We start from the raw sequence: 25,769 nt of genomic DNA, 5'->3' as shown, positions 1-25,769 counted from the left end.
TGTGAAGAGCCGATAAAAAATCTGGGTCAATGAGAAGATTGAAGGAATGAATATTTTTTTATTTAGTAAATTCTAAATGCGTATGTCTTCCGTAGTCTTCAAAATCAGAATTTCTAACTATAATATATTATTTTTTCGAGCTATATACCGTTCAGTGTATGTAGCTCGACCAGCTGTCACTCTTTTTTTAACCAGGACTTTGATTAATTTTGTCTCACGACCATCGCTTGCTCCAGTCATGAACAGGCAAATGGGAAACTCTAGTTCCAAGAAAAATGATAACAGTTCTGAAACTGGCGCTGGCACAAATAATGAAGGAAGAGCAACAAGAAACAAGGTTGAATCCGAGGAAAAAAAGAATAGAGGTACATCTCATTTGGGATTTTTTTCTTGAATTTGGGAAAAAAATACATATATGTAAAATTCCACTGTAGTTGGAAGTGTGTATATAGTATGTTGGTGTACTTGGTTGGTTATATGCAAATTGTCATATCCAGGTGTCCGTGTGGATGGAGAATATACTGTATATATTAAGACCAGTCGACCCCTTCAGGGTTGAGCATGCTTTTTTCTGAAGGGAGTTGTTGGCCGCATGTTAAAAATAGTGGCAGCGGTGGGGTGAAGACAACTGCTGGACAAGAGTTGCCTTATCCAAAAGTCTTTATTTGAAGCAAATTATAACCTTCTGACAAAGCATTTATGATGCAAATGACAACAGTTTCAGTTGTAATTGTTTTAGTGAGCATATCGTCACTTTTTTTCGGTCCATAATCTGTAATAAATCATGTTGTGAACATTAACAAAGTTATGAAAAATTGGGTTTTTGTATACTTTCTTGTATGTCATTGCCATTTAAGAATTTTTTTTTGAATAACAACCTTGTTTATTTATGTAACATTAGTATTCTGTTTTCAGACTTCTACATGACAATGCCCTTGGAAGAAAAAAGGAATCTGTATAAATGCAAGAACAAGTATTTCACCATTGACCAGATTCAGGCATGGCCGGTCTATGCAGAGAAAGTAAAGGAAGACTATGGTATGACTTATTGATTGAGTTAAAATTAATCTAATAGCGTTAATGTACTTTTTTGTCTGAAGGAAGAGTCTTACATCATTAATCAGAAAGATGAAAATTACAACCTACATTTTACACTTTTGTAACTGTTCATTAAAATGTTGTTGTTATCCCCCGCCGAATTGAAGATTTCGGGAGGGGGATATTGTTTTGGCATTGTCCGACCGTCATTCCGTCCGTCCGTCCGTCCATCCGTCCAGTACCATATCTTGGTAGGCATTGATCAGAAAATGTTCAAACTTGGTCAGAATGTTCCCCTGGATCAAATCTCGACCACTTGTAAATGTTTGCCTTAATGAAATCTTACAAGAATTTTAAAATTGGTCACATGGGGTCAAAAACTAGGTCACTAGGTCATATCTTACAGAAATCTTGGGAACACTCTAGAGGCAATACATCTGCTCTAATTTCCATAGAAAATGTTTGCCTCGATGAAATCTTGGAATAGTTTAAAACTAGTAGGTCATGTTGTGTAAAAAATGAGGTTACTGGGTCAAATCTTAAAAAAAACCTGTTGGACACTCTGGGGGCTATATTTTTTGCAATAAATCTTGTGACCAATCTTCATGAAACTTGATCACAATGTTTGCCTTGATAAAATCTTAGATAAGTTTGGAACTGGGTAACATGGAGTCATAAACTAGGTTTCTTGCTCAATTCTAAATGCTACATTATATACAGTATTTTTTTATTTCAAACAGTTGCAATCAAACTCAAACTCATATATAGTTATTTCACCAACAATTGATTTCCATTCCTTGACTTAGCCCAACCAGGCGGGGGATATCAATTTAACGAATTTACTTGTTTTTATATTTTTGTCGATTATAAACCAACCAATAAATTATATAATTTATGTGAAAGACTTAAAGGTATTCTCGGCTCTTTGCCTTTGTATCAGAATAATATAAATGATATTCAATGCCTAAATATCTATGTAAGTCTTTTGTTAGTATATGTGATTGTACATGCAGTTATGCACTTATGTTCATTGTGTATTTGCAGATGATACAGAAAGCAAGGTTGAATTTGACATAGATCAGGAGCTGAACATGAAGGTGTCTCTGTGGAAAGGGGACATAACTGCCCTTGAGATTGACGCTATTGTAAATGCAGCCAACACTACTCTTTTAGGAGGAGGAGGAGGTAGATTACATGTTTGCAAGTTAAGCTGGCTTTTTGATGGTGCACAGGGACATATGTAACTACAGGGACAAGCACAGTAGACCAAAACATACTGCAATCTTGTTTAATGGCTCAAATGTTAAAGGTCAAAACCTATTAAACAAGAGACACACAAGACAAAAAACACAATAAATAGATCTATTGAAATATGATTATTATCAACAAATGTTGAAGTTGTATATTTCTTAGATAGCCACTAAACAAACTTATTTCCGATGGAGTCATTTGGTTGTTGTTAAAGGGACAAAGTGTGTGATACCAGGTTGAATTGCTCTTCCTTAGAAAAGACCCTTGATTCCTGTATTGGCTTGGTGTAAAGCACTTCTACATGGGAGACAACTTTCCTGGGTTTAGCCGATATTGAGTTTCCAAGTGTTGGGAGGGTGAGCCACTGGTACCAGTGTTATAATCATCTTAGACTTCAATATGGGACACAGAAGCGGGTATTAAACCACTAGGCTATCTGGGCTGTTCAACAGTTACGGCTTCATTAACCAAAATCAACTTAGTTCACTGGGGTATTCTGAGACTTGAAATAGAAAGTCCTCGGTACAAAATATAAGTGCATATTGACAGTAATTCATCAGCCCCTACTGGGGACTAATCCTTTCGGCTATAGCGATGTTGTCACTGAGAGTTTTGCGCTGATTTGGCTGATTAACAAAATAATGAATATACATGGATGAAATTTACAAGTATAGCATTTCAAAGTACAAAAGGAAAATAAGAACTCGCTATTTCTGTTCTGTTTCAGTGGATGGCTGCATTCATCGTGCAGCTGGCCGTAAGCTCGTGGAAGAGTGTGCTAAATTGAAGGGCTGTCCAACAGGAAAGGCGAGACTAACTGGCGGTAAGGGGTTCAACAATGCATATTTTATCATCGCACATGTTATTTTAAGCTTGTTTGTGTTTCAAATTACAAGATTCTTATGTTATCGTTTTGATTATGTTATTACTATTTGTCATTGTTGTTTCCATTATACAAAGACAATAATGTTGGCCATTACTTGGTTACCTATTCACATTAATATTTGTTTTCATCAATAAACTTAAAATATGAAAAAGTAATGGCATGAAGATTTTACATAAAATTCATGTTTATTTTGTTTCAGGATATAAATTACCTGCAAAATGTAAGTATTTAAGAATTTAATTGTACATGTTTAGAAAATACGGTAGAAGGATTGTTTTAGTTTCATATGTTTCTCTTTTATGATTGAACAACCTAAAATTGTTACATAACAATTCTGTAATTTCAAGCACCTCATTGTTTCAAATGCTGTAGAACCAACCATATACAATGCATGATATCTATTTAGTTTATACTTATTTCTCTTAGCTTGATTGTGACGAAAGGTGATAACTTATAGATTCACTCTTGAGTCTGTTTCCTCGCTATAAACCAATACTGGTGTCCGGTTTTAGAGGCTACCAGAAAGTATGCCAGGTGGGGATCGAACCCACAACCCTTTGGGTGAGAGGGGGACACCTTTACCACTAGACAACTCTCACCCTATTGACATTTATTTCATAGTTACTTAATATCAAAATTCTAAGAAGGGACTATGGTTAAGTCAGTTTTTAAAAGCCACAAGATGCTTAAAGAAGAGAAACAGGGTGCTGAGGGTAAAAAAGGCACATTGTGTCAGACTTTGGCAAGCTTGGTACACTATGAATGTGACAGAAAATGTTAGGGATTATGTTTAATTGAGTTAATAATAGGTATATACTGCCAGACATGTAAAGTTTCTATGTTTGCTCATATTATAAGTTTAAATCAAAACAAAACTATTTGATTATCTTGAGCAATTAATTCTTTGAAGGCAGCAGGGTGCACATGCTGGTCTCTATGAGGGCAGAAGGGTGCTACCAAAAAAGGTCTGGGTGAAGCACCCGTCCATAACTGAAGCAACATTGTAACAATTAGAATAACATGTAATGTTAACGTCAACTATTGAAGAACATGCTGTTATAGCATTGATCAGAAGTAGTGCAGCCCTGGCTTGTAAAAAAATGGCATTTATTGTGAGTTATGATCTTCAAGTATGTCAATAAATAGAATACAGACTTGTTCATGTAAATCACAAGTTTTATGACTGTAACAGAAATGTAATTTTCTTATGTTGTTGATGAAACATGTTTTTCAGATATCATTCATACTGCTGGGCCTATCGGGATAAATCCTACAAATCTTCAAAGCTGTTACAAGGAATGTCTGAAAATAGCCAAGGATAAAAATATCAGAACATTGGTTAGAAAAGTTTACTTCTCACACTGTAATATTTCCTTAAAATTACAGTGTCTTTTTTACTTAAACATTGTTTAAAAACAGTGCTTATTCCCCAGTAATGCATTTTTAAGTAAATTAATAAAATAACCAATGTAAAGTAATTAAAATATGTACACAATTAATTAAAATGGTATCAATTTGGAGAATTATTTTCCTTTGTCAGGAATTGAGGTCTATTTTTCTGTGTCATGTATTGAAATCTGTTTTCCTGTGTCATGTATTGAGGTCTATTTTCCTGTGTCATGTATTGAAATCTGTTTTCCTGTGTCATGTTTTGAGGTCTATTTTCCTGTGTCAAGTATTGAAATCTGTTTTCCTGTGTCATGTATTCAGGTCTATTTTCCTGTGTCAAGTATTGAAATCTGTTTTCCTGTGTCATGTATTCAGGTATATTTTCCTGTGTCAAGTATTGAAATCGGTTTTCCTGTGTCAGGTGTTGAAATCTGTTTTCCTGTGTCATGTATTGAAGTCTATTTTCCTGTGTCATGTATTGAAATCTGTTTTCCTGTGTCATGTATTGAGGTCTAATTTCCTGTGTCAAGTATTGAAATCTGTTTTCCTGTGTCATGTATTGAATTTTTTTCCTGTGTCATGAATTGAGGTCTATTTTCCTGTGTCAAGTATTGAAATCTGTTTTCCTGTGTCATGTATTGAGGTCTATTTTCCTGTGTCAAGTATTGAAATCTGTTTTCCTGTGTCATGTATTGAGGTCTGTTTTCCTGTGTCATGTATTGAAATCTGTTTTCCTGTGTCATGTTTTGAGGTCTATTTTCCTTGTCAAGTATTGAGGTCTATTTTCCTTTGTCATGTATTGAAGTCTATTTTCCTTTGTCAAGTATTGAGGTCTACTTTTCTGTGTCATGTATTGAGGTCTATTTTCCTTTGTCATGTATTGAAGTCTATTTTCCTTTGTCAAGTATTGAGGTCTGTTTTCCTGTGTCATGTATTGAAATCTGTTTTCCTGTGTCATGTTTTGAGGTCTGTTTTCCTTTGTCAAGTATTGAGGTCTATTTTCCTTTGTCTTGTATTGAAGTCTATTTTCCTTTGTCAAGTTTTGAGGTCTATTTTCCTTTGTCAAGTATTGAGGTCTATTTTCCTTTGTCTTGTATTGAGGTCTAATTTCCTTTGTCAAGTATTGAGGTCTATTTTCCTTTGTCAAGTATTGGGGTCTGTTTTCCTTTGTCAAGTATTGAGGTCTATTTTCCTTTGTCTTGTATTGAAGTCTATTTTCCTTTGTCAAGTATTGAGGTCTATTTTCCTGTGTCAAGTATTGAGGTCTGTTTTCCTTTGTCAAGCATTGAGGTCTGTTTTCCTTTGTCAAGTATTGAGGTCTATTTTCCTTTGTCAAGTATTGAGGTCTATTTTCCTTTGTCAAGTATTGAGGTCTATTTTCCTTTGTCAAGTATTGAGGTCTATTTTCCTGTGTCAAGTATTGAGGTCTATTTTCCTGTGTCAAGTATTGAGGTCTGTTTTCCTTTGTCAAGTATTGAGGTCTATTTTCCTGTGTCAAGTATTGAGGTCTGTTTTCCTTTGTCAAGTATTGAGGTCTATTTTCCTTTGTCAAGTATTGAGGTCTATTTTCCTTTGTCAAGTATTGAGGTCTATTTTCCTTTGTCTTGTATTGAGGTCTATTTTCCTTTGTCAAGTATTGAGGTCTATTTTCCTTTGTCAAGTATTGAGGTCTATTTTCCTTTGTCAAGTATTGAGGTCTATTTTCCTTTGTCAAGTATTGAGGTCTATTTTCCTGTGTCAAGTATTGAGGTCTATTTTCCTTTGTCAAGTATTGAGGTCTATTTTCCTTTGTCAAGTATTGAGGTCTATTTTCCTGTGTCAAGTATTGAGGTCTATTTTCCTTTGTCAAGTATTGAGGTCTATTTTCCTTTGTCAAGTATTGAGGTCTATTTTCCTTTGTCAAGTATTGAGGTCTATTTTCCTTTGTCTTGTATTGAGGTCTATTTTCCTGTGTCATGTTTTGAGGTCTATTTTCCTTGTCAAGTATTGAGGTCTATTTTCCTTGTCAAGTATTGAGGTCTATTTTCCTTTGTCATGTATTGAGGTCTATTTTCCTTGTCAAGTATTGAGGTCTATATTCCTTTGTCTTGTATTGAGGTCTATTTTCCTGTGTCATGTTTTGAGGTCTATTTTCCTTGTCAAGTATTGAGGTCTATTTTCCTTTGTCAAGTATTGAGGTCTATTTTCCTTTTCAAGTATTGAGGTCTATTTTCCTTTGTCAATTATTGAGGTCTATTTTCCTTGTCAAGTATTGAGGTCTATTTTCCTTGTCAAGTATTGAGGTCTATTTTCCTTGTCAAGTATTGAGGTCTATTTTCCTTGTCAAGTATTGAGGTCTATTTTCCTTGTCAAGTATTGAGGTCTATTTTCCTTGTCAAGTATTGAGGTCTATTTTCCTTTGTCATGTATTGAGGTCTATTTTCCTTGTCAAGTATTGAGGTCTATTTTCCTTGTCAAGTATTGAGGTCTATTTTCCTTTGTCATGTATTGAGGTCTATTTTCCTTTGTCTTGTATTGAGGTCTATTTTCCTGTGTCATGTTTTGAGGTCTATTTTCCTTGTCAAGTATTGAGGTCTATTTTCCTTTGTCAAGTATTGAGGTCTATTTTCCTTGTCAAGTATTGAGGTCTATTTTCCTTTGTCAAGTATTGAGGTCTATTTTCCTTGTCAAGTATTGAGGTCTATTTTCCTTTGTCAAGTATTGAGGTCTATTTTCCTTGTCAAGTATTGAGGTCTATTTTCCTTTGTCTTGTATTGAGGTCTATTTTCCTTGTCAAGTATTGAGGTCTATTTTCCTTTGTCAAGTATTGAGGTCTATTTTCCTTTGTCAAGTATTGAGGTCTGTTTTCCTTTGTCATGTATTGAGGTCTATTTTCCTTTGTCTTGTATTGAAGTCTTTTTTCCTTTGTCAAGTATTGAGGTCTATTTTCCTTTGTCAAGTATTGAGGTCTATTTTCCTTTGTCAAGTATTGAGGTCTGTTTTCCTTTGTCATGTATTGAGGTCTATTTTCCTTTGTCTTGTATTGAAGTCTATTTTCCTTTGTCTTGTATTGAGGTCTATTTTCCTTTGTCAAGTATTGAGGTCTATTTTCCTTTGTCAAGTATTGAGGTCTATTTTCCTTGTCAAGTATTGAGGTCTATTTTCCTTGTCAAGTATTGAGGTCTATTTTCCTTTGTCAAGTATTGAAGTCTATTTTTTTGTGTCAAGTATTGAGGTCTATTTTCCCTTGTCAAGTATTGAGGTCTATTTTCCCTTGTCAAGTATTGAGGTCTATTTTTCTGTGTCATGTATTGAGTTTTTTTTTCCTTTGTCAAGTTTTGAGGTCTATTTTCCTGTGTCATGTATTGAAGTCTATTTTCCTTTGTCATGTAATGAAGTCTAGTTTTCCTGTGTCAAGTATTGAAATCTGTTTTCCTGTGTCATGTATTGAGGTCTTTTTTCCTGTGTCATGTAATGAAGTCTGTTTTCCTGTGTCATGTGTTCAGGTCTATTTTCTTTTGTCAAGTATTGAAGTCTAGTTTCCTGTGTCATGAATTAAGGTCTATTTTCATGTGTCTTGTATTGAAGTCTATTTTCCTTTGTCAAGTATTAAGGTCTATTTTCCCTTGTCAAGTATTGAGGTCTGTTTTCCTGTGTCATGTATTGAGGTCTGTTTTCCTGTGTCATGTATTGAGGTCTATTTTCCTGTGTCATGTATTAGGGTCTGTTTTCCTGTGTCATGTATTGAGGTCTAATTTCCTGTGTCATGTATTGAGGTCTACTTTCCTGTGTCATGTGTTGAGGTCTATTTTCCTGTGTCATGTATTGAGGTCTGTTTTCCTGTGTCATGTATTGAGGTATGTTTTCCTGTGTCATATATTGAGGTCTGTTTTCCTGTGTCATGTATTAAAATCTGTTTTCCTTTGTCATGTATTGAGGTCTAATTTCTTGTGTCATGTATTCATGTCTGTTTTCCTGTGTCATGTACTGAGGTCTTTTTTTCCTGTGTCATGTATTCATGTTTGTTTTCCTGTGTAGGTTATTTACAACAGTATTTTCTTTCAATTAACACCTCCCTGGTAAAGTCAAATCCAGAATTTTGTTTTGATCTTGATTTAAAACTGGCATGTATTTGATTATATTTTAATATTCTTTTTTTCAGGCTTTTCCATGCATATCAACTGGAATTTATGGTAAACTAATAAAATATAATGATTTGCTGATGCTACTTTTTGTGGCAGTTTGAATGCATTTATACTGACCATAACTTAAGTATTTGATCATATCTTCAGTTAGTCATTTATATAAGTGAATACAATTATAATGCAGTTTGGTATCTTTTATTCAAGAGACATACAAAAGTAAACTGATTCTGTGTCTAAAATATATGAGCCGCATCGTGCGATTTTCGGCCTTCGGACATATATTTGATATTACAATGTTTTAAGGTATTTAAATGAAATGATATTTCAGGAAGATATTCTTAAAATTTCATGATGATATCACGTAAATTGCGTAAGATATGTGCTTACAAGTAAGACCATGTATTGCGCATTTTGAATACTAAATTTGACGCCATTCAAATGACGTCGTTACGAAAGCACATTATTCAAATGACGTGCAAAATTAACATTTCAATATTACAACTAGCTTATAATTATTTAAATTATTTTCTTATCACAGAATCTTCAAGGATCATAAATTAAGATACAAATAATGAATCATTTTTAATGAATCATTTTTGTATTTTTAATACATTTGGCCATTTTAAACACAGACTATTAATCCGGTCAAAATATGTTGGGACGAAATCCATGGTTGCTATGGAAACATGAGTAAGCCAATGGACATATATTGTCGAGAAAATGATGCATCAATAACAAACCTTAAAAAGAAAGAAGTTTGGAAGAAATTGATTTACATAGAAAAAATAATTATTTTTGGCATTTTTTATTAGTGATTATTTCATATGTAATATTTATGTCCGAAGGCCCAAAATCGCGCGATGCGGCTCATATATGATTTGTATTTTGAATGAATTGTCTTTGGAAGTAAAGTCAGTTACTGCCTATTGACCGTGTATTGTGTTTTTTACAGGTTACGATGTAGAACTGGCTACGCCTGTTGTCATGGCAACAGTCAAAGAATGGTTGCAGACAGACGACAATTGCACACATGTAACTTATCATGTTTATCATTCAGTCACTAGTGTGTTACTAGGGTCCTGGTATTTTAACCACATTGTTAAATTTCCAATTTGGCTCTTTAATAGTGTATTGTTAGTGCTATTCAAAACACTGTGATATAGTTAATACCATTTATTTTAATAATAGATGCTATGAATGACTCATAGAGGTACTTTTATTATGTTGGTCTAAAAAGAATGTACATTGTTACTGCAAAAGTTGTCACCTGCAAGATAAATGACATAGATCAACTTCTGTGCGAAGTCAATGTACAAATTCATGGCAACATACTACATAGTCAGGATTATAATGTCAAAGTAAAAACATAGTATAGCAGTGGTTTACCTTTCAGATCGACAAGGTGATTTTCTGTGTTTTTCTCTCCAAAGATGTTGAAGTATACGAGAAAAACATGTTGGACTACTTTCCTGTGGAAAATCCGTCAGGTACAAAGCTCGTGTCAGGTTAAAGAAAGCAAAATCTCATGTCGGCTTTAAGAAGCAAAATCTCATGTCTGCTTTAAGAAGCAAAAACTCATGTCTGCTTTAAAAAGAAAAATCTGTTGTATGGTTTAAGAAGCAAAATCTCATGTCTGCTTTAAGAAGCAAAATCTCATGTCTGCTTTAAGAAGCAAAATCTCATGTCTGTTTTAAGAAGCAAAATCTCATGTCTGTTTTAAGAAGCAAAAACTCAAGTCTGCTTTAAGAAGCAATATCTCATGTCTGCTTTAAGAAGCAAAATCTCATGTCTGCTTTAAGAAGCAAAATCTCATGTCTGTTTTAAGAAGCAAAATCTCATGTCTGTTTTAAGAAGCAAAATCTCATCCCTGCTTTAAGAAGCAAAATCTCATGTCTGTTTTAAGAAGCAAAATCTCATGTCTGCTTTAAGAAGCAAAATCTCATGTCTGTTTTAAGAAGCAAAATCTCATGTCTGCTTTAAGAAGCAAAATCTCATGTCTGCTTTAAGAACCAAAATCTCATGCCCGTTTAAAGAACCAAAATCTCATGTCTGCTTTAAGAAGCAAAATCTCATGCCCTTTTAAGAACCAAAATCTCATGTCTGCTTTAAGAAGCAAAATCTCATGCCCGTTTTAAGAACCAAAATCCCATGTCTGCTTTAAGAAGCGTCTGTTTTAAAAAGCAAAATCTCATCCCTGCTTTAAGAAGCAAAATCTCATGCCCGTTTTAAGAAGCAAAATCTCATGTCCGTTTTAAGAAGCAAAATCTCATGTCTGTTTTAAGAAGCAAAATTTCATGTCTGTTTTAAGAAGCAAAATCTCATGTCTGCTTTAAGAAGCAAAATCTCATCCCTGCTTTAAGAAGCAAAATCTCATGTCTGCTTTAAGAAGCAAAATCTCATGTCTGTTTTAAGAAGCAAAAACTCACGTCTGCTTTAAGAAGCAAAATTTTATGCCCGTTTTAAGAAGTAAAACTCATGTCTGCTTATAGAAGCAAAATCTCATGTCTGTTTTAAGAAGCGAAATCCCATGTCTGCTTCACCAAGCTAAATCTCATGTCCGTTGTAAGAAATATTCCATAGCCTTGATGTTGTCTTTGTTGTCGTCAGTTTCATCCTCATGCCTTGGCCTTAAGATATGCAAATGAAACTTGGTAAACACTGCTACAGACAATGTGAACATTTATAGCAAGGTCCACAACACTGGCTTTAATGATTGTTGAGTGACGCCTCTTTTAAACTGAAAAAATGACCAACAAGCATTGGAGTTCGCTCCATGGGGCTCTTGTTTTCAATAATTTAGTATTATAATACCACTTAAACAACTGTACACAGATATGAGAGCATGTTTATTCTCCTGTGCTCTTGTTCAATATAGCCATTATTAACCCATTATAATTGATTTTTGGTTGGTTATAAATAATATCTATACTTATAATGTAAGGACAAGATAGACTTTATTGATGATGCCCTTATACAATATTAAAGATTTTGTCATAACTTAAATAATAAGTAAATATAAGCTTAATTAAATGTTGATCAAGTTTGAATTTAAAATTAAATTTCCAGAAAAAAATGCTAGAAAGGCAGCAAAGAAAGCGAATAAAAAAGACAGTAAAAAGACTCTTAAAACCAGCAAGAAGGAACAGAAAGATCCTGATGGGAAAAATAGTAAAAATGAGGAAAATGCACGAAATAATTCAGAGAAGAATCCTGATGACAAGAGGGATGAAGCAGACTTGAAAAACTTGAAGAAAACAGATGAAATGGCGAACACTAAAGTTACGAGAAGTGCCCTGAAGGAGAGTAATGCAGCTCAGGTGAAAATAGAAACTGACTCAACAGGGAAAACAGAAGATGTACAAGCAATAGATGGAGAGGAGAAAAGTAGTGATAATAAATCCACTGAGAAACCTAAGCAGAAAGTGAGCATGTCTCTAGCAGGTGGCAGGAAGGAGGACCCAGATGAGGATACATCACCGGCGGCCAAGAAACGACCCCCGGCAGAGGGAGTGGGAGCAGAACCGCCACAGATAGTCACCAAGGTTTGACACTTTTATCAGACCCACGTGGTGACGCATCCTTATAAGTGAAGTATTTGACGTTCTAGCACAGAGGCTTTATCTAAAACATATGCATGACTTGTTGGAAGTATATACTTTTCAAATTGGATTATAATTATGTACAGTGTTATGAACACAAGTGATCATTTGACATGTTCCATTAGTTGTAGTCATTCTTTGAAATATTTATTTGTGAATAATCATTAATATATTGTATCATTTTATAGGGATTATTTATTTGACTAGTGCCGTTCAAAATTGGGAAGTGATTCTTTTTAAGTGAGTCCTGTTCCCATTTAATCATAACAGTGTTTTAATTTTACATTTAAAATGAGACCGGTGTGCCTGCTTCATGTATGTACATTTAATATATCAAATACTTTATATAGAAAATGGAATAAACCTTTAAACTGAGCAGTAAGGATGCCTATTAAGTGACAAATGAAATATGTAACTCAAGAAAAAAGCTCTACAGGGCTATGTAACATGTTCATCATTGAAACCTATAATAAATCTTACCTTTAAAAGACCAATGATGCTAGCACAAAGAAATTTGTTTACTGTAGTGACAGTTCCATGATTTAAGGGTTTGCCGCTTGGATATATATATATATATATGGAGGTTGAAAGTCCCTTCGTTACGAAGTACCGTATGTGATTATATTAGCAGTATTTTTATTGTAGTGTTTTTATGATAAAACAAAGTACACATGTAATTTAAACTACATTTTACATTCTTATGAAAGGGTTTAAGCCAGGTTTTGAAAAGGGCAGGTTGCTTCAGAATGAAAAGGGCGCATTGTATTGGTCTTATATTAAGAACTTGAACATTATAAATTTAAAAAAATAAAGTATTAAACAAAACAAAAGAAATATTTGACAGTCTCAAGCATTTATTTTTTTTAAATGCAGAAAGGAGCCCATCCTGGTCCCCATGAGGGTAGAAGGGTGCTACCAAAAAGACAGGGTTCAGCACCCTTCCATAACTGTAGGTTGAACCATTCTGAGCTATTTGTTACTGCAAACCAGCAGAGAACATGTTAGATTGATATCACATTAAAAAGCTTAATTTTGTTAATGTACAATCATGTTTGTTTGTTTTTGATTGTTTGTGATTACTTGGAATAAAAATGAAATGGAAGATATATAATTATGTACATGTGATGTCTGATTCCTAGATAAGAGGATGTTGTTGTTTAGCATACATGTATGTATGATATGGATTAGGGGGAATCCGGGACCAAATGGATGGTTTTTGCATGACGTCTCCTGATTGGTTACCTTACATACACTTGCATTACTGCATGTACCAAGAAAATGATCCCTTATGTATTTGTAGTTGAAATAATGTTGCTCAAAGAAATGGTTAACGGTATATGATGCGGATGGTTAATTTTTATTATACCCCAGGGGTATGGGTATATCTGGGGGCTATAAATAAGTTGCATACGTCTAATCACGTTATAAATTATTTTTATGCATGGTTTAACTCACCTGTACACCTGAAACTTGATAGGAATGTTGGTCAGGTTGGGTAATTGTGTTACACTTTATTAAACAGGTTTTCACATAGTAAAACCTGGTTATTAGAACGACGAACGTCGTTGTTCGGGCGGCATCAAACTCGCCTATGAAACTGAATAATTTCAGTTTGGGTTGACATATCGTGACCACACTTGGTCTATAGGAAGAGTTTATGGATACCTTTCATGGGATTGCGTTTGGGGTCCCTAGAGTCAAGGTCACTGTTACTAAAAATAGAAACACGGTTGAAACTGAATTACTTTAGTTAGGGTTGACATATCTTGACCCAACTTGGTATAAAGGAAGAGTTTATGGATACCTTTCATGGGATTGCGTTTGGGGTCCCTAGCGTCAAGGTCACTGTTACTAAAAATAGAAAAACAGTTAAAACTGAATAGCTTTAGTCAGGGTTCACATATCTTGACCAAACTTTGTATAAAGGAAGAGTTTATGGAGAACTTTCAAGGGATTGCGTTTGGGGTTCCCAGGGTCAAGGTCACTGTTACTTAAAATAGAAGAATGGTTGAAACTGAACAACTTAACCAGGGTTTAATGAATTATTTTCAACAAAGTTTAATCAAAGCGCTTAAAGCGTTGAATGGCTTTCGGCCTGCAATGTTTTGTGAGTATAGTCATGTAATTGTAAAACATAATTATTAACATAAAAATTTAAAGATAGTATATGCTCGCTCATAATTTCCTTCGCGAACACTTTCAGAGTTTAAAGTTGATTCTCAATGAGATCATGCAGTATAAGTCACTTGAAATGTGGACTACGCCAAATAGTTACTTATAAGGTATTGAGTAATTCTCAATATCATATTAAACCCTTAATGAACAATGCACTGCCACGGAAAAGGAATTAAGGAAATTTTAGTAGAATCTACTCTACACTTGAAACTTGACTTAGGCGAATTTAATTTACTACCAGGGTATGCCAGATAAACCAAATGCATCCCATCAAAATGCATTGGACATATTAATTAGTTTAATGTTTAAGCCTTCTTTCTACAACGCCAAATACCTCTGGCTCGAATTTCCCACATACTATTTATTTCCTGTATGTTTGATGTACATACATGTGTCTTAATTATGCCCTCAACGTATATCACTCGTGGACAAAATGAACAGATTTACATGAACAGATTATATCAGTTTAAAAAAAAATGCATATGCATCATGCTACATGCTCAAAATATTGGACTGAAATTACTGAGACAAACTGAGAAATATTTACATACTTTACGTTCGGCATTACATGGCTATGACACAAATTTTAGCAGGTCGATAGCCTTTTAACGTTTTACGCCATTTAATTTGAGTGGTAAAAGTGTATAATATTCATTTATTAATGGTTAAAAGGTTGTTAGTATGCACTTAAACATGTACATATTATCGGTCTGCGGCCGAAGCAAAATTAATATGCAGATCGCAGTCTACAGCCTAAAAATCTATCAAAATCCAAATATTTGTGAACAAGTTCCTTTAAAATCATTTTCATTTCCAGCACCAGAGTTTGATGATTTACTAAAATCACCGATGATAACAATATCTATTTGGCCACGACAGAGTAACATAATCATCTTTATAAATTGATTAACCTTTCCCTTTAATATTTATTTCCACTCTTATGCATACTTCCTGTCTTCTGTGTATATCCTCTAACCAATTTGGCATGTTCTTATACATACACACAACACACAACAAATCAACTTAATTATAATTCTCACAACACAGGCTGAAGTTCTGGCAATCATTGAAAACCTGGTTTCGTCGCATTGCGCCGTTTCTTGTTTCATCTTACCTAACACACATGCCACTCCATAGGAATGGTATTTAGCATCTGGAATTTGTGTGACATTTTACTCGTTCTTACATAAATTATGGCTCTTTACAAAAAAAATGCTTGTAAAATCTTACGGCTTGCAGAACAACGACAGAATGTTGGTGACTTTTATAACGCACATGCTGCTGCTGTAAATGCCAAAACACCATTTAACCATTCCTTTGTCCATGCAGCGTTTGTTCATAATTTCTATGATGGCTCTAGTTATACATGTATTTGATTGTCTAAATTTGCTTATAGATGCTTAAATTCTAATCCAAGATTTCTTATACATATAAGAGTGTTGTTAAATTTAATTATTTGGCATAACTTTCGGTCACCGCGACCACTAACTAATACAATTTGTATAATTATTCAACTGTATACGAGCAAATTAGTTCGAACTGTCGCACTTACGCTTCATTTTGATATTATATGGTCAACATTCATTAAAAATGCATCACAAAAGGAAAACATGGCCTTAAACTTTGACTGAACAGCTTTATTTTGAACAGCCCGGATAACTTTTAGTTACTTCTCCTATTAACACTAGATGCTAAAAATAACTCTTCGAAAGTTTATATGTCCTCTTTGACAGTTAAAAGACGTCGTCGCAGTGGTGTAAGGGTTATTGTAAGGGTTATGGCAGTGGACCGCGATCTAATTGCCTCGAGTTTGTCCACAACGAGTTTTCTATTTATACTTCCCGAGACGTTTATCCTTTGTCTATATACGTCCACTGGCACAGGACTTTTAAACTGAAATAAAAAAAAATAAAATAAAAAACCTTATAATTCCAAACAAAAAATACAATGTGAAAAATTATTGAAAAATATTATTTTTAGTTAAAAAAATCCGGTACCAGTATATAGTTCAGATAACAAAAACAAGCTCTAAACAGGACAGTAACTGCTTATTATTGCAGAGGCTTCATTATTGATGTAATTTAAAGGTTCTTATTAACAAATCCAAAACAGGGAAACATATCAACAATGAGCATTCCTTATATGCGAAAACTAACTAATACCAAACCTTATCTTCACTTGTATCCATAAATGCGGAATCATTGTTTGAAATAAAAATCAACCGATTGAGATGTTATGAATTTAACAAGGGATCCGGATGTGGTACGCCCCACGTTGTCAACGCCTGGTGGTCACTAATGCGAAATGAATTCCAAATCCCACCATGAATGAAAATTAATTGAGTTAGGCTCGTATAGTAATCGAACATTTTCTGAGGCGCGGAGTGACCTTGGTGGTGAGGATACGGGTATCGCATGAAACGTGTCGTCCATATATATCTTATGGTGGTCACGACTATCAAATTATTTCAAAACCCACCAAGAATGAAAAGGTTATAGACCGGATACGAACCGCTTTCATATCTTGTTTTAAGCTTATAGAGCAAAGCTGAGTTCCGTTCCGTTTAGTTCCGTTCCCTGAAGGGCGCAGTAACCTTGACATTGAAGCTAGAGACTCGGGTATCGGGTGCGACACGTCGTCATCTAAGTGTTATCATTTATGCCAAATTAGTTAAAAATCCCACGATGAATCACAACGTGATGGACTGGACATGCAAGCGGGACGGACGTGAATGACGAGAAGGACGTGACGACGCGCTTGATTCTTATACAGCCCCGACTTCAGTTTGTAAAGCGGGTGTTTATAAACAATATAAAAAATGAACAAGTATTTAGTGGAAATAAATTATAATTTTTACCTATCATAATGATCTGCTATTTGGATATGGAGAAGAATATACACCGGGAACAATCCTAAATACAGTAATGAAAAATGCATCACACTTCTCATCCTCCTCGGTTATGCATACATAGCAAATAAGATGCGAGTGTTATTATTATAACATGTATATGTAAATTGCCAACTGATGGTATGCTGTCTAATATTTACATCATCCCTGAAATACACATCACAGATATCTTTAGATTTTCACGGGTTTCACAATCTGGAAGCATTATGCTGTTTTAGTGAATGGTCTTTATGGGTATTGCTTGAAAGATGAGTACGAAAATGTTCTAGAATCTTTCTCCACGAATCCTCTTGCGCATGCGCGTGACCCTCGGTCCGCCCACCCCACACGATATACCGAAACATATCTGAAAGTTAGGAAACACATAATGAGTTGATACAAAGCTTTGTTAGGAGAAAAAATATATCAAAATCATTATTATTAAGTGTAAACTATTTAAGAGCAAGTTATTAAAACACTGAGCCCATTTTCGGTTCCAAAACATTTGTCCCAAAATTGTAACTTCCGGGGCAAGCGAACACTGCGCTGATTGTTGAGAACTTAGTTTATGTTAACACTTTCAAATCTTTACTACTCTGGAAGTTTCATGAACACACTTGTGATAATGCAGTGCTTCAACTCTATTTTGCGGAACGGAACTAAACGGAACGGAACTCAGCGAGTCGGAATTCATATTATAAGTCCGATCCCCACCCACCTTGCTCATGGTCAGTTACTCCTGCATGTCGTTTGGTGGCGCGTGTTAATGGCGCGTAGGGTGGTTCTATAAGGTGACCTGCGTCTGTGTATGTAAGCAGACGACAAAAATGACGCCGGACGGGTGGGTAAAGATTGTAGAAAGTGTGCTGGAGTTTTGGACGTAGACAAACATCATCCAGTCCGTTCACAAGCAGACAATGGACGTTCTTCTTCCATAACTGCAACATAGAATATTCAAGATTGTCCATAGCCATTGGGAAGAGAAAACACAGTCAAACTACTTATTTGACATTGTCATTGGGCAATTCTGTTATGATGTTTAAGTGCATGTTCATATATACGCCATATAGTTCGAGGGATAAACAATACAGCTGCATGACAATAATCTCAATATTATGATGATAACATGAAAATCACGCGCACGGCATATCGCCTCTATATGTGTCCTCAACACAAGAGGAGGTGGGGTCGAGCCCTGTTAGAGGGGCCACTTAAATTGATATCAGAACTAGTTTCTGTCAAAGAAATGGACCAGAAATTTATATAAACTTTTAGTTGTGTTAATAAATGAATTTAAATGAATGAGTGTAAAATGAGTTGGACGAACGGGCAGGTAGTGATGTATTTCAGCATCCATGACGTTGCGCGACAGAACCCCTTCGTCAGACACTTCATAGTCGTCGATGTTAGTTCTGCAGAACATGTCAAGTGGTATAGGAATCGGTTTTAAATATTTACATACAATAAGATATTGATAATCAAAATTTTATATGCAAGTGTTCAACAGAGCCACCTCTCTCTCTGTCTTTATTGTTACGTTCAAATTCAATTTCTTTTTGTATTTGATGACTTCAAAACTTAAGCTAATGTATCTTATAATAAAGAAGCGGGAACATAATCGTACATGCTTTCCCCGATGTATCCACCGTTATATTTCATTGGCTCGACAGTGAAAAACGGGGCTCCATTAATACTAACCACAGCTTTCACCTGAAAAAAAGAACAAATAAAAAGAACATTTAAATTACAATATATCTTACAAATAGTATTATTAGTAGTTTTTTCTGCAATGAAACGCAGTGCCACTAAAATGTCCACCCTAATAATGCAATATATGAATGCCGCGCTGCTGCTTCTTGTCCTTGGTACTAAACAATTGTACCTCTAACATTAATTTGAAGCAAAGAATTAGTATGATACATTTACATATATGCATTGTCCTTTTTCCTGATGAGCTTTACTTGTGACTGGTGAAATAAGTTGAGCACGTGTGTATAAGAATTCTGAATCGAAAGAGTACTAACGCCACGCACCTTTGGGTGGTAATAGGCGAGGTGCAGGGCTATTTCCCCGCCCTTCGAGACGCCCATGACGCCAACCCCGTCCGGGTCAACATGATCTTGGTTGCACAGCCAGTCTACTGCTTCCTGTGAATCGAAATCGCCGAGAGAGTCGTTAAGAAAATATTATTTATTCGATACCTGCATACCTAAGCTCCCTCAGACTTTAAACTTTAGTCGAGCGGTTGGTCATTTAGTTTGATACTTAAGTTATCAACAACGCATCGTTTGCATTGTTAAATGTTAGTCTCATAAAACTGGTATCTGGGCATCGCCGGTTAGTCGGTCAGGCCACGGCAAAAAAAAACTTTCTATTCTAAAGCCTCATCATATTTTGTATTACTAAATGGCAGATATGCGTATACCGTTGGCATAGTTACAGTAGTTGATAAAACACCGTATAATAATTGGTATATGTTAGGCTGGCCAGCTTACTGCTATTCTCTTAAACACCATGAAGGCATTACAAAATAATAAGCTTTCCTACCATAAAATACTCGAACTCGACGTCAGCCATCTTCTTCGGCAGATCGCGGTACCGGAAGTAGGGCAGCGCAAGGGCCGCGAACCCATGGGATGCGAGGAGGGCGGCCCGGAACTCGATACAGGCGCCCATCGTTCCGAACATGTCTATAACTCCCGGAAATGGACCACGCCCTTAATTAACAAATAAAGCATATAAACAATTGGTAGATCTGAAAATCCATTGAGTAAGTTTCCATTTATACACATATCTAATCTTTTTCCTATATATTCATTTCCAGCTATTTACTTTCCAAATCAAAATATATTCAGTACATGCATTGAGTACACGTAGATTGTAGAGCAGCAAACTTCCGTTGGTTGCAGCATGTAAACACTTGAACAGGTCCAAGGGTTTTGTTTTAATTACTTGAATACTGGGACTATAGAGAGGTTCAGATTGAGTTCAATGCAGTGAGATCCATTGTGTTGTGTTTATCATGTCTTCATTTTTAAATGTATACATTTTTGTTCTCAGCACATTCGTCCTAAAGACAGCGTGTGCCTTCCGGGAGCCGAGTTGCTCCCGGTTTGCCTATGAGGAACGACTGATGGAGAAGCTTATTCGCATGGAGGCCCGCTTGGACACCATAGACGCCGAGGACACACAGCGAGCACACGACCTTCGCCATGGCGCTCGAAAAACAGGTAAGAACACGCTCATTCATATCGTAGCTCATAACGTAGGCCGCAGGGGCGGTATTCATTATTTCCTTACTTAAGTCACTTTCCTAATTTTAGTATCTCTTTAGTCATATGACATAAAGAATTTCCAAATACATTAATTTCATTGACCTTATTGAAAATAAACATACCTTAATGCTAAAAACACTTATACATTTCTTATAATTTGACTATGAATATTTTTAGAAATCAACTTAAGTTAGGAAATGACTAAGGATGCTTTATGAATACGGCCCAGCTTTGTTTCCCTTACTTCTGATAAAACAAACAAACATATAATCTTTTATTACGAAACATAAAAAAGTAACATATTGTAACAACATTCAAGGTAACATTGGGAGCACCTACATCCGCTGGGGGCGGTCATCCTGTCCGGACACCGGCGCATGGCTCGTATATGAGGGGTTTGCGGGAGGCACACACTATTCCAAATCCGGGGGAGGCGCTGTGTATCTTTGTCTCCCAAAGGACCCGATCTGGCCAGCAGCCGAAATCAAGGCCTCCTTACTCGAACCCTATATACGGTGCTGAGTATCAAACATGGACGTCGGCAATGTTGGCCTCCCTCCACGACCACGATGTCCCGTGCGCCGTTTGCGCGATCCAAGGAGGAAGTACAGTAATGATACCGGCTCGGGACAAGTGCTACAGCGGCTGGAAACCGGAGTATTCCGGATATCTTATGTCGGAACGCGAGACGCAAACTGCTTCTAAAGACTTTGTATGTATGGACAAAAACGCGGAGGTGGCGGAGGCCAGCAGTGAGACCAATCAAGATGGCGCCTTGTTCTTCTTTGTTGATGCGAAGTGTGGATCACTCAAGTGTCCGCCTTATGTCACCGGAAGAACGCTGACGTGTGTTGTATGCTCTCCCGAGTGAAGTCCGTGAGTGTTGATAAGGAACGTTTAAGTGTTACGGCGTGAAAACACAATTTATTAAAATTTCTAAATTACTTGAGTGTTATTGTTGTTTCAAAAAATGCATGTACATGTGCAGCGTCACTTTGCGCCATGTAAATAGATGGTCCATTCAATATCGAAGTGTTTGAACGTGTTTAACATGTATTTCAACTTCTCATATAAAGCTGCATTCGAGGCATAAACGATGGGTGCTTAACACTTCCTCTTATCACCACCAAAACCGAATAAGAAAATTAATAAAACAGAGTAAACATGTAACGAATTAAACGCGAACATCTATGAATAAAACTAATATTTGTTTTAAATCCTGTAAAACATTGAAACAACAAACCTTGCGGTAGGAACAATGTCCCACGTAGCCTTCCCGATGAAACCGGTATTTTCTTTACGCCCTTTCCCATGTACCAGCGCCGAATTATCTTCGTGCACAAGGGCGAGGCGTCGTCTGTGTACGTCTGTTCGAGACTGAGGTGCCCCGGAAACACCGCGACGTCAGAGAGGAGAGGCAACGAGGCATTGGCCACCACCAGTCGCAAGCCGTAAGGCTGGCCTGGGGCCGCCTTCATACTCCAGAATAGACCCATTGCTGAAACACCTTCAAGAAAAAAGAAATTTACAATTCCCATGAAGATATCTTCTTCGTGAACGTCAAGCTAGAATAAAGAAATAACAAATGTAGAAAGTTTTACTTCCCGATAGAATTAAATAAACACACCAGTCGTAACTATTCGGCCATCTCCATCAAGTTCAAAGAATTTTCACTCAAATACATCCGACTCAAATTGAATAAAAACGTGACATAGTTAGAAAGCAGTCACATGTGTTTATTTTCAGGTGATCATTTCAGAAGAACTTATTTAAAGGTAAGGTTTATTATTGTTTATAAAATACCTTCGTACGTTCCCCCTGACGAAGCATCTCGTGTGACGTCAACAACGCCCTGGTCGTCTGCTACGTAATTAGCGCATGCGGCATACACGGCGCCCTCGTGACGTATCTCCGCGCGCACGGTGACAGGCTCATGGGCGGACAGTCCCTCAACACAGATGCGGATGACTGCGTCGACCAGCGCTTCCGGGTCGTCCACGAGGATGGATGGGTTTCTGGACATGGTGGCGTAGTCTTCTTTTAGCTCGCTTTAAGGTTGGCTGAAATTCCCGGTGAAAAAATATAATTTGAAAAGGAAAACCGAAATTAAACCATCGGTACTCAAAACAATCCAACACGAACTTCCGATGCTTGGAGAAACGGCGACATAATCCTGAAGTATGGGGACTCGCATTCCATACAGTTAAACAGATACTTTTTAACAACATTGGAAGATGTTGCAAACAGATGTTAAGATGCTGAAAATAATATGCTATCATATAAGACACGTCGGTAAGGAGGAGGGGATCAATACCGGTGACTCGCTGTCGGTAAGGAGGAGGGGATCAATACCGGTGACTCGCTGTCGGTAAGGAGGAGGGGATCAATACCGGTGACTCGCTGTCGGTAAGGAGGAGGGGATCAATACCGGTGACTCGCTGCCGGTAAGGAGGAGGGGATCAATACCGGTGACTCGCTGTCGGTAAGGAGGAGGGGATGGATCAATACCGGTGACTCGCTGCCGGTAAGGAGGAGGAGATCAATACCGGTGACTCGCTGCCGGTAAGGAGGAGGGGATCAATACCGGTGACTCGCTGCCGGTAAGGAGGAGGGGATCAATACCGGTGACTCGCTGCCGGTAAGGAGGAGGGGATCAATACCGGTGACTCGCTGCTAAAACTCATCCCACATGACTTCATCCCACATGACTTCATGCCAATGCAACTTTGAGTAAGTCTGATATATGATACAGCCGTACACATACATGCTCTCCATAGTGGTTCTTACCGTTTACGGTCAATGCAAGGAATCCTAAATATATCCGTTCAAATATTGTCGATTAAAATGTTTATATAAATATAACAACTTAAGTGCCCTAACTTCAATACGTACAGGTACGTATTCATGTCACAAAGTCACTACGACGTAGTCAGTTGTTTATTTTTGTGACATGTTCAAAGACAGAATAGAAAATCTCAAAATATAAAGAATCGAACAAATAACACGGCCCTATGGGGGGTTAACAATAATTTAGCTTTAATATGCATATTGAAATAAAATAGACATACATGTGTATATTTATTTTGAAATTCTTACAAGTGAAGAAGTTGAAAAAGATATATTAGACTGTTACTTAAACGCAAGACAATAATATGGACCAGGCCATGGAACATACACACTATATTTGAACCTTTCTTTACTTAACACTTTTTTCTAACTAAGCATGAACAAGGAATTTGGAAAGTCTTTTTGGATAATAAAATATTAAATGAGAGAGTTTTTCGTTTGTGTTCACATTGTTGACTTGAAAGAAAATATCACTTTAATGTACAGTTTTCAAATGATTATATCAACTACACTCGAACAGAAAATATTTTTCGTCTCCAATGGCCCCATTGTCAAATCTTTACTCTGGCGGTTATGTGAAAGTCGTGTACATTTAAAGTTAAGTATCACCAAACATACTGAGACCAATTGTTCAGAACCTTGTTAAAGTTAACAAATGTGATTAATGACCAGGGGCGTAGTCAGTCTTAAAAGAATGTTACGCACGAAAGGGGGAGTATGTGTGGTAGGGGAATATCCCTGTAGCCGTAGGAGGGTTCGGGGGGGGGGGGCTGGTGCTCCCCAGGGAAAAACAAGTTGAGCCCTGATGAGTATTTGGAGGGATAAAATGGTTCGGGGCCGCCGTCTTTGTAGTCACCAAGTGATTGATTTAGGCTCAGTAAGCCGATTTAGCACTGAGAAACAATGCTGATCTTCCCTTTATTCTGATATATCAATAACTAGCTAAGCCCCCGACCTTGATGCCATTTTTAGCCATAATTCTTCTCATTTTTTTATATTGATATTACGCACATGCATAAGTGCGTAACGCTGGCTACGCCACTGATGACATTGTACGTTGTTAACTTTCAAACGGGAAATATTTGATAATGTAGCCGTACATTTAAATATAAACAAGCAGTCCTAAACAGTTGTCTCAAATCTTGTTGGAAATACAGCATTTCACAATCATATTAATTTGATTGTCAGAGCACGAAAGATTTGATAGTCAACAACAATGACGTAAACAACATTGTAAACTTCAACAAAGTTCTGAATAATCGGCCCTATCTGTAGGTTAATCCATACGTGCTTCATCCACATGAAACGTGATTTTGATAGTGTTAGCATGCATTAATGGTCTTACTATGAGCATAAATATCATGATATCATTCAGGCGCGTAGCTAGGGCCAATTTGGGATTACGCAGATTGAAATTAGGTCATGGTAGTAATCCCATCACCCTCCCCTCCCCTTCGGAATTTATTTCAAAATCGGGATTTTATTTCAAAATCGGGGTTTTTGGTATAACAAGAACTTCGACCTGTCAAAATTTTATTACGCAACTGCGTACATGCATATGCATACAGTCAGCTACGCGCCTGTCATTAAGTTTTTTTTCGGACATTCATTATGTCCCCTAACGTAGAGTCGCCAAAACAAAAATCGTCAGACTCTGAAGCGGGTGTTTATATGGACTACGTTGTGACCATACTGACTGTTGATATATACGCTTATATTTTTCATATTTTGTCGAGGAACTGTTGTATACTAATAACAATAAACCCGACTCTGTGTGTGTGTGTGTGTGTGTGTGTGTGCGTGCGTGCGTGCGTGCGTGCATGTGTGTCTGTCGGTCCGTTCGTCCGTCTTTTTGTTAAAACTAGTATTTGGTGTTGATAATAGCTGGTTGTTCTCAATACATTTCCAATTTCAATGTTTGTTGAGCAATATTTAGTTAATGGATCATTGACGGCGTATAAAGCTGACGATTGATTATTGCAAGTCAATAAATAGTCCGTCTGTCTGTCTATTTTACTCCCCTCTCAATACTAGTCAAGTAGCAACAACTCAATACTAATTAATAACATTAATGGCTGACCGGCTCAAAACTCAAACTATTATCGATGTTTCAACATTTACAGTACAGTTTTTTTAATCTTATGCCAATTTTTATAATTAATGTTCCTACCTTGCACATATCATAATCGCATTGTGCTTGTTCTATCTATATCAAGTTCACTGACAGCAAGCTAGCAGCCAATAACAGCAGCCAATAAGTACAGCAGCCAATAAGGGACTTAGCAGCCAATAAGTACT

General features: G+C 36.5%; 3 protein-coding genes across 4 annotated transcripts; 2 read left to right on the top strand and 1 right to left on the bottom strand.

Moving 5' to 3' along the window:
- The first annotated feature begins 8 nt into the window (after positions 1-8).
- LOC128227473 (ADP-ribose glycohydrolase MACROD2-like) lies at positions 9-13,392 on the top strand. Its single transcript, XM_052938050.1, has 10 exons — positions 9-365; positions 916-1,038; positions 2,083-2,223; positions 3,017-3,112; positions 3,375-3,395; positions 4,410-4,513; positions 8,706-8,736; positions 9,641-9,720; positions 10,082-10,175; positions 11,755-13,392. Exons 1-10 carry the CDS (start codon positions 77-79, stop codon positions 12,234-12,236), a joined length of 1,461 nt encoding a protein of 486 aa, XP_052794010.1. The 5' UTR covers positions 9-76; the 3' UTR covers positions 12,237-13,392.
- Positions 13,393-16,015: 2,623 nt separating this feature from the next.
- Positions 16,016-25,727, bottom strand: LOC128225590 (acyl-coenzyme A amino acid N-acyltransferase 1-like). 2 transcript variants are annotated; one of them, XR_008259660.1, is made up of 10 exons: positions 25,642-25,727; positions 22,428-22,684; positions 21,868-22,131; positions 19,897-20,066; positions 19,383-19,496; positions 18,974-19,059; positions 18,677-18,761; positions 18,068-18,287; positions 17,320-17,716; positions 16,016-16,355 (listed from the first exon to the last, which is right to left on the bottom strand). XR_008259660.1 is itself a non-coding variant. In XM_052935478.1 (9 exons), exons 2-9 carry the CDS (start codon positions 22,645-22,647, stop codon positions 17,559-17,561), a joined length of 1,317 nt encoding a protein of 438 aa, XP_052791438.1. In that variant the 5' UTR covers positions 22,648-22,684; positions 25,642-25,727; the 3' UTR covers positions 17,292-17,558. The 2 variants fall into 2 exon arrangements, 1 of the variants encoding a protein (XP_052791438.1); XM_052935478.1 differs by lacking the exon at positions 16,016-16,355 and having other exon boundaries at positions 17,292-17,716.
- Positions 20,417-21,568, top strand: LOC128225591 (uncharacterized). The gene is made up of 2 exons (XM_052935479.1): positions 20,417-20,579; positions 20,944-21,568. Exons 1-2 carry the CDS (start codon positions 20,562-20,564, stop codon positions 21,493-21,495), a joined length of 570 nt encoding a protein of 189 aa, XP_052791439.1. The 5' UTR covers positions 20,417-20,561; the 3' UTR covers positions 21,496-21,568.
- Positions 25,728-25,769: the final 42 nt, after the last annotated feature.

Source organism: Mya arenaria, chromosome 3 (assembly GCF_026914265.1).
Source record: "Mya arenaria isolate MELC-2E11 chromosome 3, ASM2691426v1".
Classification (NCBI taxonomy): Eukaryota; Metazoa; Mollusca; class Bivalvia; order Myida; family Myidae; genus Mya; species Mya arenaria.
The sequence above is the reverse complement of the archived record's forward strand: the minus strand, read 5'-3'. Positions and strand labels throughout refer to the sequence as shown.

Coding starts and splice junctions, on each gene's coding strand:
- LOC128227473 (XM_052938050.1), top strand. CDS start 77: ATGCGTATGTCTTCCGTAGTCTTCAAAATCAGAATTTCTAACTATAAT. Junction 3,113..3,374: donor AAAGGCGAGACTAACTGGCG/GTAAGGGGTTCA, acceptor ATTTTGTTTCAG/GATATAAATTACCTGCAAAA. Junction 3,396..4,409: donor ATATAAATTACCTGCAAAAT/GTAAGTATTTAA, acceptor CATGTTTTTCAG/ATATCATTCATACTGCTGGG.
- LOC128225590 (XM_052935478.1), bottom strand. CDS start 22,647: ATGTCCAGAAACCCATCCATCCTCGTGGACGACCCGGAAGCGCTGGTC. Junction 19,497..19,896: donor TCGAGTTCGAGTATTTTATG/GTAGGAAAGCTT, acceptor TTCGATTCACAG/GAAGCAGTAGACTGGCTGTG. Junction 19,060..19,382: donor TCGCCTATTACCACCCAAAG/GTGCGTGGCGTT, acceptor TCTTTTTTTCAG/GTGAAAGCTGTGGTTAGTAT.